The sequence below is a fragment of the Alternaria incomplexa genome (genome assembly GCF_024043165.1).
Source record: "Alternaria incomplexa strain BMP 0042 chromosome Unknown scaffold_24, whole genome shotgun sequence".
In the NCBI taxonomy this organism is placed as follows: Eukaryota; Fungi; Ascomycota; class Dothideomycetes; order Pleosporales; family Pleosporaceae; genus Alternaria; species Alternaria incomplexa.
This window is the reverse complement of record NW_026249873.1, coordinates 181,829-195,983: the sequence shown is the minus strand read 5'-3', so window position 1 is coordinate 195,983 and position 14,155 is coordinate 181,829. Positions and strand designations below refer to the sequence as shown.

At 53.2% G+C, this 14,155-nt stretch overlaps 2 protein-coding genes across 2 annotated transcripts; one reads left to right on the top strand and one right to left on the bottom strand.

The window, feature by feature from the left end:
* Window positions 1-134: 134 nt before the first annotated feature.
* Window positions 135-8,450, bottom strand: J4E90_010635 (uncharacterized protein; the record flags this gene model as incomplete). Its single annotated transcript, XM_051440147.1, has 6 exons — window positions 135-913; window positions 964-5,136; window positions 5,186-5,380; window positions 5,433-6,111; window positions 6,168-8,257; window positions 8,321-8,450. The coding sequence occupies 6 exons, from the start codon at window positions 8,448-8,450 to the stop codon at window positions 135-137; spliced, it is 8,046 nt and encodes a 2,681-aa protein (XP_051286044.1).
* A 360-nt stretch (window positions 8,451-8,810) lies between these two features.
* On the top strand, window positions 8,811-13,277 carry J4E90_010634 (uncharacterized protein; the record flags this gene model as incomplete). The annotated part of the gene is made up of 2 exons (XM_051440146.1): window positions 8,811-10,249; window positions 10,295-13,277. 2 exons carry the CDS (start codon window positions 8,811-8,813, stop codon window positions 13,275-13,277), a joined length of 4,422 nt encoding a protein of 1,473 aa, XP_051286043.1.
* Window positions 13,278-14,155: the final 878 nt, after the last annotated feature.

Below are 14,155 nucleotides of genomic sequence, written 5' to 3'. Positions count from 1 at the left end.
AGAACATTCAATGTAAACTTTATTCGCTATGCACTTATATACTAACATGATTCGTTTTCACATACGCTCCCGTCCCAATGCTAGTGCAGTCGCTTTTATGCCATGTACACCGTCCCAGCCATTGTACCGCATTGCTAGTTTTCACCAAATACATCTCCCAACTCCACTTTCCCTACGCTCCAAATCTCTCGCTCATCTTCCATCTCGTCGCTCGACAAGCCGAGACCCCCTGCGCCACCCTCGGCCTCCTTCCTTTCTCTGGCTTGCCCAGCTAGCCTCAAAGCAACCCTCTTGAAGTAGTCGCCCATGCTGCGCTGTTGACCAGCAGACAGGCTCTTGCCAGGCCCAGCCATGTACTTGTCGAACACGGCCGTCTCTTCATCCACCACCGAGAAGATGGCAAGGAACGCCGCTTCAGCCGACAGCTTAACTGGGATCACCGGATCACGCACCGATGCGAAGACCACCGGTATGAGGAGCGGGATGTGCGGACGGATCAACTCGTTGTGCTCTCGAGCAACTGTGCGAAGTACCACAAGCGCCAACCGCCTTGTATCGACGGGATGGCCAGGCTCGACTACTGGCGCAAGAGCCTCGAAAATGGGCTTGGTGTGGTCGAAGCTCTTGCTGCTCTTCTCCGATAGAAGGTATTTGCCAGCGGCGAGGATCGAGTTATCCGAGATGAACGGTTGCGAGTGTCCAACACCCTGGCATATAACATTCACTGTCTCGTCTGCAAACGATTCTGTCAGAGCCTCGGGAGCATCTAGCAGAATGGCATTTAGCGCCAGTACAGAAGATTTGTTGTAGTGGGTCGTAAGCACGCGAGCCTTGAGAAGACTGGACGCGACATCCTCGGGAAGGCAGCTGATGAGGGCACCCAGAAGTCGAGCGTTTGTAATCGCCATTGCATCTACCACATGTTAGTCACACTGAGCAGGATCAGAATCAGTCTAAACTTACCATTAGAATCATCGCTCTCGTTGTCGATGAGACCTAGGATGGCGTTCCTGCCTGCTTCGCTCATATTCTTGCCTGCCTTGCTTACGACCTCAAACAAGGCCTTCAGCATAGCCGTCTTGACATTTTCATCGCTTGTCTTGGATCCGGTCACCAACTCAGCGATGAGTGGGTCCACCCTTGGTGTAAGCTTGATCAATGTACCAAGAGCCTTGGCTGCTCGCGCTCGCAACACATCCGACGATGTGTCGGCAAGCGACTTCGCGAATGTGCGCTGGAGTTGGGGCAAGAAGGGCTTGAGGAAGGTCGGGATCTTCTCTAGCAGGTTGTTGAGTGTGAGCAGAATAGCTGCCTTCACCTCGACAGAACGCTCTGTGACTACACGGATAAGAGGTCCTGTGATCTGAGTAACAAACGGCTGGAGTGACTTCGCACTGGTGCGGTCGATGACGTCGGAGATGGCCAGCGCAGCTTGAGTTCGCTGGTCCACCGAACCGTTCATGAGACCCTGCAGGAAAATAGGCAGGATGGCGTTGATACCCTTCGGCAGTGAGAATCCAGGGAGGTCTGCACCAGCAACACCAACTTGGTTGAGTGTTTGGCGAGTGGAGATAACCAGTGACTCCATCTCTTCTTTCCGCAGACGCTTGCTTGTGAGAGTGCTAAGAGCAGTCCATGCAGCCTTGACGACTTCTGTATCGCTATCGCCAAAGGAGATGAGAAGTGCCCGGATAAGGTCAGGGTAGTATCTCGAGAAATCAACGTCTGCCTCCGCGAAGAATTTGGCCAGGTGTATATCCGCACGTGCACGTCTCCGCTCATCGTCGTGTTTCGACAATGCAAGCATGACGCTCATGGCCGTATTAAGACCATCGAATTCATCCACAGATAAGAGGACCTTGTCGAACGACGTCTCGAGTTCTGATCGGAGCTCTTCGTCCTTGGAAGCGATGACGTTGTCCATGATTGTGTTGAGAATGTTTGGCAGTCGTCGGGTCATAGCGGAGCTTGCCACCTCAGCCAACGATGCAATAGCGCGGGCATTGAAGGCAGACATAGGCGAAGTGAGGAGTGTGGGTAGGAGATTTGGTAGAATGATGTTGGATCGTTGTTGATCTGTGAGAAGGGTGAGAAGCGCTGACAGCGCGTTCTGCGCATCGTCGTTGGAACGCAGAAGATTGAGCAGATAAGGTAGGACCTGGTCGACAGCCCTCTTGCCAAAGATCTGTTGTAGAGCGTCGAAGGCTTCCGCCGCTGCTTCTCGCACATCCGCATTGGGATCCACCAGAGCAGTTCGTACAACTTTATAAAGAGTCTTCTCGTAGTCCTCGAGTTGCTCTGGCGAAGCAGCTGCAATGATTTCGCGAAGGGCGATGCAGATACCCTGCTTGGCGTCTGTATCGGTGGTATGTAGACCTTCCTCGAGGGTAGGCAACAATGTAGCAAGTACACCGTCTCCGGCTTTGCGAATGAGCTCTCCCAGCGCGTTTCCGGCGATGACCTTCTGCTCCATGTTTGAGCTTGCCAGACGGCGGATGAGAAGTTGAGTAAGCGTAGGAATAAGCTCGCGCAGAGTACGAGGGCTGGCCACCAATGCCTTCCATACGTTGATGGAGGCTGTTCGTACAAGGCCAGACGTGTCGAATCTGCAAATGTATAGAGCAGACAGGACCTTGTTGCGCTTCTCTTCTCCGAGGACTTCGAGTAGCGATTGACCAGCCTCTTTGGCGCCCTCTTCGACTTCTTCCTCTTCCACCTTGCCGCTGATACCTGTGAGATTGAACAGGAGATCTCCAACAAGCTCCACGGAACTGAGACGAATCCTGTAGCTGTCGTCTGCGAGACCTCTCTCAAGCTCTGGTAGTAGCAGGTCGATTGCCTTGGTGGCAAAGTTCTTGACCAAGAGACGACCAGCTCGCAGGGCAGTTTCTCGGATCGATTCCACTTCGTCCGCAAGACCGCCGAGAATGGGAGGAATGATCTTGCTGAGGTAGTTGGCGAAACTGTTTCCAAAGCAAACTGGCAAGAAGATGAACAGAGACATGAAACCTTCGCGGACAGAAGCTCTGCTGCTGGCCACGTTCTGCAGGATGCTTGGCAGTGTCTCTTCCAAACGTCCTGTTCCAAGACCTGCAAGAACCTCTGACAGAGCTTGGGCAGAACCAAGTCGATCTCCTGCACCCGTGTCGGACTTGAGCGTAGACATGAGACTTGGAATAAGATCCGGCAGAGCATCCTCTCCAAGCTTTTCGACGAGGGAACCAAGCGCTTTTGACGCGGTGGCACGTGTAGCCGGTACAGGGTCCACGATCGCAACCCGTAGTCCAGCGACCAAGATGGGCAGATGGGAGGTGAGGTCCTTCCTTTCCGAGAGGTATGCCAAGCTGCCGATGATTTGGGAGGACTTCCGCTTGGTTCCAGAGCGATCGCCCAGACCACGCTCCAGAATGCGCACCACGAGAGCGAGAGAAGGCGCATCGAGGAAATGTGCGAACTGGATCTTGATCAGAGCATCGAGGGCATCGTCTGTGTACTTTGTCGGGTCGCTGAGAGCCTTCAAGATGATGTTGACGACGCTCTTGATCTCAGGATTGCTGATGACTTCACCGAAGCGCTGCAAACTTCGGTTTGCTGAAGATCGGACTTCTTTGTGGCTGTCTGTCAACACAACGGTGAGGGGTGGAATGATATCGGGCAAGCTAAGAGCAAGCTGGTTGGGATCAAGATAGGCCATGGCTCCCAGAGAGTCACAGGCACCCTTCTTACTACGCCACTGATCCTCATCAAGACCTTCCAAGAGGGTTGGTAGAACCTGTTTGACACCAAAAGAACTGAGCGTGGAGAAACAAGTCTTAGCAGCATCGAGACAGGCTTCTCGGACGTCTGCACTGGTATCGCCGAATCCAGCAAGCAATTGAGGCACTAGCTGGATGACGTATGGTTCGAACAAGCGACCGAGGATCAGCGAGAAGAGCTCATATGCCAGGTACACTCCCTGCCTTTGGTTTGTGTCTTTCTTGTTCTCGCTAGCTCCTTTGAGGGTGGACATGATCCGATGTTCTTTGAGCAGACCCAGACCCTTACCGCGTACGACACCCGCCAGACCATAGGCAGCACCGCGACGCGAGGCATACTTCTTTGAAGTGAGTAGTTGATCCATCATCTGATTGATGTAATTCGACACCTCTTGCTCGGAAGTACGGACCAGCGGTGGCAGACATTGGGCAACGGCGTATTGTACTGTCTCGGAAGGCGTACTGAGAGTTGCCAAAAGTCTCTGTACGACCTTTGGAACGCGCTCATCGCCAGCCGCAAGATGACGACCCAGTGCACCATAAAGGATGATGACTGCTTCGTTGACTTGATCGTACATCTCCGACTTTCGGTCAGGGGCTTCCAGAGCGTTCTCGAATAGTTCCATGAGAGGCTCGACCTTGGTTTGCGCTTTGACGGTGATGACTGAGGTCGCAGCTTCGATCAACTCATCTCTGACCGCGGGACTTCGGTCTCCCAAGGGGCCCTCGTAGATCAGGAAGTTTAAGAAGTCTACAAGGTCATCGGGCTTGAAACCTGGTGTCATCTCCTTGAAGGCAAGCGCAATACCGTCTCTACTCTCCCAAGGGTCGCGAAGATCGACCTTTCGTGGCATGCCGTACTCATCACGCTCCGGGACGCGTGGCTTGGCCTTTTCGGCGTAGGTCTCGCGTAATCTCCGTAGAATGTCGTCAAACGTGTCAGGGAATTTGGTAATGATTTCGCCAATAGCTCGTGCGGTTGCCCTTCTGAGTGGCTTGTCGAGAGAGTCCAGATAAGGCAGCATCTGTACGCCAGCATCTGGTTTAAGTTCTAGGTCGTTTTCGTCCCAGATTGTTCGGGCGAGCTCAGCGTTCTCAGACTCATCGTCGTGACAAGCGATGAAGATTTCTTCACTGAACGTCAGGTCGTTCATGTCGAGTTCAGCGTCAATGGCTTGTAAAACCGCGGTTCGGACGCCAGTCTCCGGCACGATGGTACCACGCAGCAAGGCGCCCAGCTCATCATTGGTAATGTTCGGGGCCAGTCCGCTAGCGAGATTGGTTACGCAATCCTTGATTATCTTGTAATGCTGCTGGTATTTCTGCATGGACCATACCAGAATCTCCAGCAAGGCCTTGCGGGGGAGACGAGGGTCAGTGCCTTTCGGATATGTTAGCAAAGTATCAGTGTTTGTGCTTTGAGAACTCACAGGAGTTGGTGTGGAAAGTCAACACTTCGATAGCCAGGATCAGCTGCTCGTCAGCTTCTTCGGGCGCAGACTTGCCAATACCACCCTTTTCTAGTACAAGGAAAAGCAGAGGGAAGCAGTACGCCAAGGATACTGCATCGAGCGGCCTCTGTTCGCTCAAGAACCGGAGACGGTAGAGGACGCGTGTTACCAGATCTAAGATTATCAGTAAGGTCCAAAGCTGAACTATCGGTCGAATTGTACTTACCACCAAGATCCTCGTCTTCATACTCGCTAGCAAGCTGTATAGAACCGATCGTTCGCAGTACTGCTACACCAATAAATGGTCGCATCATGCCTAGACGGTTGGATACGCGCTCGGAGCACGAGATCAAAGCAGTCGCTGGAAGGTCTCCCAGCAGAAGACCAGCACCAGCACGAATGGCTTGGATCAAGAGATCCACGGCAGGTCCCATCCATTGCTCCGCCTCTGTCGGAGGTCCAGTAGCGAGACTCCGGATGATACCCACACCTCGCCTCATCCTGTGCTCTGTGCCAGTCACTTCTTTCCTGATAGCGGACTCTTTAGCCAGCTGGGCGTTGACCTTGGCCTGGTCGTCTGCGCTCAGCTTCTTGGCTTGGCCCTTCTTTTGTGCAAGCTGTGCTCGTAGCTCTTCTTCCCACTTCAGAGTATCGTAGTCCTTCGTGTTCTTGTCGATTACCACAGGTGCTTTCTTCGAAAGGACGTCGATATATGCTGTGCCCTCTGGTGTACGGAAGATGGCTGCTTCGGTCGGTCCTACAGATTCCATCTGCTTTGGGTCGAGGTCTTCACTGAACTGCTTGACCACTGCCGGCAGAGCTGCCTCTGGAGCCACGAAAGCCATGTCGGTATAAGCGCTGTAGGCTGCTGTATCAATGGCGGGCAGTTTCTCATTGTCTTTGTTCTGTGTCGAACATTAGCGATAGTTGATCGAAAAGATGAATGATTGAGCAATAATACCTCAGTTGCTTCGTTGATAGTGCTCACAAAGTCTTGCAAGTTATCCCGAACGACTTGGCCGGGATCTACACCCATGCGAAGGCATAGGTCAATCCAAGACACTCTTGGCATGATCTCTTTTCTTGCCAATACAACGAGACGCATGGCCTGCTTTTGTAGAGCCACAGTATCCACACTTGCGTTCTCTTTCTTCACTGTCTCAGCAGGCAGACATGTGCAGCTCAATACAGCACCAAGCTCAGCTGAACCTGCTTTGGATGCGAACGCGGCGCTCTCCTTGTCTTCTTGTTCACTTGACCTGTACCACGACCACAATCCATCTATTATGATATTGCTGATCTTCTCGGGCGAGGTTTGGAGATATGCTTGTGTCAAAGCTTGTTTGGCAGCCGCCTTCGCCTTGGCGGAGACGCTGGGAGCGACGACGAGGAAGATGAACGCCTGTGCCCATGCATCTGCGACTTCTTTTGAAGCTTGTGTAACGTCTGGCGCAATGGCCTTCAAGGCGCGTAGTGCGATGGAAACGTCCTCTTCTGAGGACAGTTTCGAATAGACTTTGGGGTTGAGGAGGATGGAAGGCTTTGGTTGGGTGGCGAGCGATTGCGAGGTGACATCAGATTTCTTATAGATGGATCCCAGCTTCTCGTCCTTCATGTTTTGTACTCTATCGATAAGAAGCGCAACAGTGTAGTGTCCTACTGTGACCAATCCACTTTGGGTCGCAGGCAGTGGGTTTGCATTTACTTCCTGCCAAATCTCAATGAGCTTCGGCAGAGTTGTTTGGCAGAACGCAAGTACGTCGGGTTGAGCTTGCTGTTCATCGGAGAGATTCCACCAGAGGTCTGAGGCGCGGATTGCCCAAAGCTTCTTGACGGGTACGCGTTTATCGGCCATGCCCTTGATGAAGGCATCTGAGACGGCCTTGTCAAGAGCAACTCCGTTCGCCAAGCCAAAATTCAGGTGGGTTGTTATTGCGGACACTTCGGCTACGACAGCTGGCTCACTCGGCTCCTTCAAGGCTACTGGAGCGATACCTGCTGGGATTTTCTTTGCCAGGGCTATTGACGCTGGTAGCGCTGAGAGCATCTGAGCATGAAGGACCTTCTGGTCAGCACCGGAAACTTTGCCTTGCTTCAAAGGAGTAAGCACTTCGTCTGCGACCTTGTCAATCTTCGCATCATCTTTTGATCGCGAAGCCAACGCTTTGAAGGTTCGCAGAGCGCCTGCGCGAATGGCAGCATTGCTCGATTTGACATTGGAAAGCAACGGCTTCAGCATATTTCCTAGCAGAATATCGGAGAGATCCATAGACTCGGGGAGGGCCAAGAACATGGGTGAGACGATGTCGTTTAGTACTACTTCAGGCGCCCTCAGCAAGGCCTTTTCGATTGGTGGTATGACATCCTTTCGCAGCTCTTCCAGAGTGGGGAAGCTGTCGAAGAAGTCGTGTAACGCATTGGAGATATGGTCCGGCAGCTGGCTCCTTGATCCGACGATCTCTCGCGTGTAGTAGGTGTAGTAGTCTTGTTTCCGGGCTTCGAGGAGCGGCTTGACGGTCGGTAGACGGGATGAGACGCCAGCGATGACGCCGAGGAAGACAGCATTTCCAGCTGTAGACGCGCTGCCCTTTGCGGTGAGGTTCGTGACGAGTTTGTCGAGGGCGTCATTGCCAATTGCCTCGGAGCGGAAGATGGCGCGCAGGGCCCGGCGCGTCGAAACGAGGGCCGCTATGGAGAGGCGGCCAGCTCGCCGGTCGCCCCCAGCGCTCACGCACGTCTCGAGTACGCGCGCATTTGCCAGCGCCACATCCAGGCCGAGCTTGGCCCACCGTTCAGGCGACTTTGCAAACTGCAGCAGCAGCACGGAACACCAGTCGTTGAGCACAAAGGCATTGGCGTGCGCGATGGCCTTCTTGGAGCATTCCTGCGTCAAGAATTTGACAACCGGCGGCAGCACCTTGTCGCCATGGGGTCCGTTTACCAGCGACTTGAGGACGCCCTCGACCGCGCGGCGTGATTCGCGGTCGTCGTAAAGCGGATATGTTTCGAAGAGGAGTTCGAGGAGCGCTTGCAGGTCGGCAGTGACGAGGGCTATAGCAAGATTGTTGAGTCAGCCAGCGTTCGCTTCCACGTGCAGTCCCCAGAGACACTCACAGTCGTCTGCGACCTTGGTCTGCAGCCCCGAGAGCTCGTTGACTCGGCGCTTGGTGGAGCTCGTTATGAGCTTCGGCCGCAGCTCGTCGCGGTGGATTGCCCGCGACTCAGCGTCCCCATTCACAGCCATGTCGTCCAGTCCACATGTGAAGGCGGGTGCGGGGTGTTGGCGGGGTTGCGTGTCGGCGTCGATATCGCGAAATGATGCGCCAAGAGTTCTCGTTTATTTGCTAGGGCAATGACATCGCCTCGCTCCTGCCTCCACAAGGTGTGGAGCGCCCTTCCACCACCAAACCCACTGGCCTGCGCCCTTGACCACCACCGACCGCCCCTCTTGGAACAGTTGCGCCCTATGCGTCCAATAACCTACGACAACTCGCCCAATCTTGATCTCGCCCGGGATCAAGCCCCGATATACTCTATACGGAAGCCCGCCTGAGACCCCTGCACCTCACATTACCACCACTCAACCAGACTAAGAGTTTTTGCCATGGCGAAGAAAAAGAAGCCCGCCGGCAACCCCGCCCGTGGATTTGCAACAACGTCCGTCGCAAGTAAGCCAAAGCCTGAAAGAATTTCCCCAGGCGTCCCAGCCAAGGTAGTCGCCCCGGTGCCATCAAAGGAAGCCGCGGCTGCACCAGAGCCCACGGAGGCGCCCCAGACCCCCCAGCAAACCGAGGCGGTCAAGCCAGAAGTCGCGCCCACTCCAGAGGAACTCGAAGCCCAACTAGAGCGTGATGAACTCCAGCTGCTTGTTGAGAAGCATGCGCCCAAGGTCCGCCGCGAATCTAGTCGACATATCTCAAAGTTCCAGACAGATCGTAGGCTCCTCCGTGGCCAGTCGCACGCCATGACTGTTCACGACTGGCTTCCCAGCGAAATCCTTGACAGCATTATCCTCCTGGCCCAGGCCGAGTCGAATGACTCAAACAGGAGACAAGGGCAACAGTCCCTGCTTAAGACCCTGACTGAAGAGGATGCCATGTCTAAGCTTTGGACCCTTGATCTTACCCTGCGTGAGCTAGGCTTTTCGCAAGACCAAATTCAGCCTGTTCTGAGATGGCTGTGTGCCAACGCTGCTGGTATCGATGCATCCTCTGGTGTATGGGGGCTTCAAGAAGCGCTGGAATGGCTTGCTTTGGACCAGTGCGAGGATCACTCCTTTTCGTACGAAGAATCGCAGCCTAAGCGTTCAACACTTGAAGATATTGACACTTCTCGGCCAACCACACCGCCGCCCCAGCCATCAGCGAACGGAGCAACCGCAACTGGACTCTCACCTTCCGCAGCGGCTCTCAATGCCTCGGTACCGGCGAATTCTGATGACTCTAACATTGACGTTAGTGACCTTGATAGCGACCTCGAACTCGATGAGCTCATTCCAGCATATCTGAAGATCAAGGGCAAACTATTCGAAATTGATCCTCAGCTAGTCGATGCCCCTGCACGGAAGTCGCAAAAAGGTGCAAAATCTAAGAAGTTGGCGCCTACGCCACCTCAGACTCCGGCTGTTCGGAAGTTGCTTTCTCAGTTGCAACAACTAACCTCCGATGCCCTGTTTGACGAAGACCAAGCTGAAGCACAATGGCCCGCGAAGCGTAACCAGATTGCACAAAGTCAAGCCGAAAAGAGGCAACGTCAGGACGCACAGCCCAGTGATTCGCCCGTGCAGACCATAGACACCTCCCTCGACATTCCCGTGTCGGCTAAGGCTGAAGTAACTGCCGCATCGTCAAAACCTCCAAGCGAGCACGAAGGCGAAGAGGATGCTGATCTGCTCGGAGGCATGTTTTCCGCAGTGCCTGACGCAACGCCTGCCCCAGAGAGTACATCCAATGGTTCAAGTGCTGACAATATAACCTTGCGCGACTTTGGCAAGATGAGCGGAATGTCCCCCCGCAAAGTACTCGAAGAGGCAGTTCGATCAAGGTAGGTCATTCGACTACTTCTTCCGACATTCACTAACAGGTCCAGGGATGCTGGCGCACGCTTGACTTACAAAATGATCTCGCCTACTACGTATACTTGCCGGCACTCGCTGACGATCTTCTGGTCTAAGGAACAAGACTTCGAGTACGACACGGAAATTTCCGGTGTTATTTGTACTCCGTACAGGAAGCAAGTCACGCTGGCAGCGAACGAAATTGCTGCTGTATCCGTTGAGCAGAGTGAAAACTTCATCTCGGTCGCGGCCCTCTTCTCAATCTCTGCTTCTCTAATAAAAGAGGAAAAGGTATACCTGCGCCTTCCATCCAACTGGAGAGAGGTTTACAGGGAGTTCTTGGAGCGGCGAAAGACACGCCTAGACGCAGCAGATCGTGACGCTGTCAAGCACTATCGCTCAATCATTGAAGATCAGATCGAGAACGAAGAGTCGGACGGTGTCGTGCTTACGAATCGCTTCAAGGCGCGCAACCAGGCAGCGACAAGCTCTAGCGCATCTAATTCTGGCTATAGCACACCGGTACGGCACTACGACGGTCTAAGAGAGCAATGGTTCGCCAAAGCATCAACTCCATCATACCAGCGCATGCTCGTTGGTCGAATGAACCTCCCAGTCTTCAACTTCAGAGATGAGATTCTATCCACTGTGGACAAGAACCAGGTTACCATAATCTGCGGTGAGACTGGCTGCGGAAAGAGTACGCAAATTCCCGCCTTCGTCCTCGAGCACGAGCTATCTCAAGGCAAGGCATGCAAAGTCTACTGCACCGAGCCCCGACGTATCTCGGCGATTTCGCTTGCCCAACGTGTAAGCGAAGAACTAGGCGAAGGGCCCAAAGATCTAGGATCCATACGTTCACTTGTCGGATACGCAATTCGGCTCGAGTCAAAGACTTCCTCCCAGACTCGCTTGGTGTACGCGACGGTGGGTGTGGTATTACGAATGCTAGAGTCATCTGGGGGCTTACAAGAAGTCACACATCTGGTCATTGATGAGGTTCACGAAAGATCCATCGACACGGATTTCCTTCTGGTCATACTTCGGTCACTCATGGAACGCCGACCTGAACTAAAGGTCATACTAATGAGTGCCACGGTAGATGCCGCACGCTTCTCAAGGTACCTGAACGACGCACCGATCCTGACAGTACCAGGTCGCACCTTCCCGGTTCAGACTCGATACCTGGAGAATGCGGTCGAGTTGACTCATTACGCTGGAGCATCCGACGCGACCAAAGCTGCCGCTACGAGCGACAACGACGAGGATGACGGAATTACGAGCGATAAATCCGGTATTCCCAACAAGCTTCCAGGTTACAGCCAACTAACACGCGATGTGCTCTCTAACTACGACGAGTATGCCATTGACTACGACCTGATCACACGACTGATCGAGACTGTCGCGTTTGATCCGCAGCTGAGTCGCTTTAGCAGCGCTATCTTAGTCTTCCTCCCAGGACTTGCTGAGATTCGTCAGCTCAACGATATACTGGCTAGCCATCCTTCTTTCAAGGCTGACTGGTATGTGTACCCGCTACACTCCACCATTTCAAGTGAGGATCAGCAAGCTGCGTTCCTTGTTCCACCCCCGGGCGTACGCAAGATCGTGCTCGCTACCAACATCGCCGAAACCGGAGTCACGATCCCGGATATTACCTGTGTTGTCGACACCGGTAAGCACAAGGAGATGAGATTCGACGAGCGCAGACAGCTATCACGTCTGACTCAGTCCTTCATCTCGAGAGCGAACGCGAAGCAACGCCGCGGTCGTGCCGGCCGTGTACAAGAGGGCCTGTGCTTCCACCTCTTCACAAAATATCGTCACGACAGCCTTATGGCAGAGCAGCAAACCCCTGAGATGCTCAGACTTTCGCTCCAAGATTTGGTCATGCGCGTAAAGATTTGCAAGCTTGGTGATATCGAAGCCACCCTTGCTCAGGCACTCGACCCACCCTCCTCCAGGAACATCCGTCGCGCTATCGATGCACTTGTAGAAGTCGACGCGTTGACGCCAAGTGAAGAACTCACACCTCTTGGTCGTCAGATCGCGAAGCTTCCGTTGGACGCACACTTGGGCAAGCTTGTTCTGCTTGCAAGTACGTTTGCGTGTGTTGATGTTGCTATCACCATTGCTGCCATTGTCTCTTCAAAATCCCCGTTCTTGTCACCATTTCAACAAAAGCAACGAGCTGACATCGCTCGTCTTGCGTTCAAGAAGGGCGACTCCGACCTTCTCACAACTTACAACGCCTACAGGGCTTGGAAAGCAGTATGCACTACTCCGGGACGGTCTGAGATGCAGTTCTGCCACAAGAACTTCCTCAGTCCGCAAAACTTGGGTAACATCGAGGATCTCAAAGCGCAGCTCTTCTCCTCATTGGTTGAGGCCGGGTTCATACAACTCACGCCCGACGAGCGTCGCGCGATAGGCCGCTACCGCAATACGACACGCCACCGTGTCTTCGTCGAGGTGCCAGCACAATACGACATCCACACCGACAACGATGTTCTAGTCAACTCAGTCATCGCCACAGCATTCTACCCCAAGATCCTTACCCGCGAAGGCAAGGGCTGGCGAAACATCTCCAACAACCAAACCGTCAGCCTAGGACCAACCTCCGTCAACAAAGGCTCGCGAACAGCCGACTTCCTATCCTACTACAACATCATGCAATCCAGCAACAAGTTCTACAACGCGCACTCGACCTCAATCGCCTACCCACTTCCCATGGTACTCATGGTCGCTGCCGATATGGACTTCAAGCTCCATGCAGGCGTGATCAGTCTACCCGGCAATGTCATCCGCTTCGCAGTTCGTGAATGGCGGGCTGCTGTCGCGCTGAAGGTGCTGAGACGCCGTATCAAGGAGATACTGGCGAATAGCTGGAAGAACCCTGCGCGTCAGCTGAGCGATCGCGAGAAGGAGTGGCTCGGCTTGTTCTATAGGATGTTTGAAGAGCGGTTTGAGAAGGACGAGAGGATTAGGGAGAGGGCTGGTGGGAAGGCGAAGTGAGGTGTTGAGTTCAGTTGGGACATAGTAGATGGATTACTTGTAGATGTGGATTGCGTTGGTGTTGTATGTGTTGGTGCTAGGCTATTGCTTGCATCACTATGACATATGGTTACAACGAATACAAGATCTATAAATACCACGAGCAATATGCACCGCGCAATTCACGAAGTTGTCATAAGTCGAAAACGCAGTCACCACGGTTAACGTTGAGATGTGCGAGAAGACAAGGTACAAAAATCTAGCTACAGTAACAGCGGCTGGACTATACAAGAGGTCTATTTAAAGAGACCAAGGTTTGACAAGACGACTATTGAAGAAGACGTTACCTGCCATTCTATACACCCTTATTACGGTGAAATGTTGATGCAGAGCAGAGCAACAAAACGTAGTCAGGTAACTCTAAATAGTAATCTCAATGTAGGTGTATTTTCCAAACACCTTTTATTCGCCGTAATGCAGCAGTAGGAACTCTCTATACATCCTTATATCTAAGCCGATTGAAGTTGTCAGTCCTCCTTTTCTTTCTCTCTTCTACCCGCCGTATAGATATGACATCTCCGAGTAAAAGCCAAATGGTCCCCCATGTAACAGGCGCTGCTGCATACTCCGCTGTATTGCGGAGGAGCGTTTTAAAGATCTCTCCACAGCCCGGATAAAAATCTTGTTCGTACATCTATCGCAAAAATGAAACCATGCCTGGGGGCCCAGAGTGTCGCTTTGATTACATGGAATAGCCGCTCCAAGTCTGCATCCATGGCGCTCAAACAGCAGTTGTGGGCTTGGAGTAGTACCGTGTCGTACGGTGGGTTATAGATAGCCATCGATCCGCGGGATTGCAGTTCGACTGCATTGCCCAAGCGGCATTCGTGGGGGTTGTG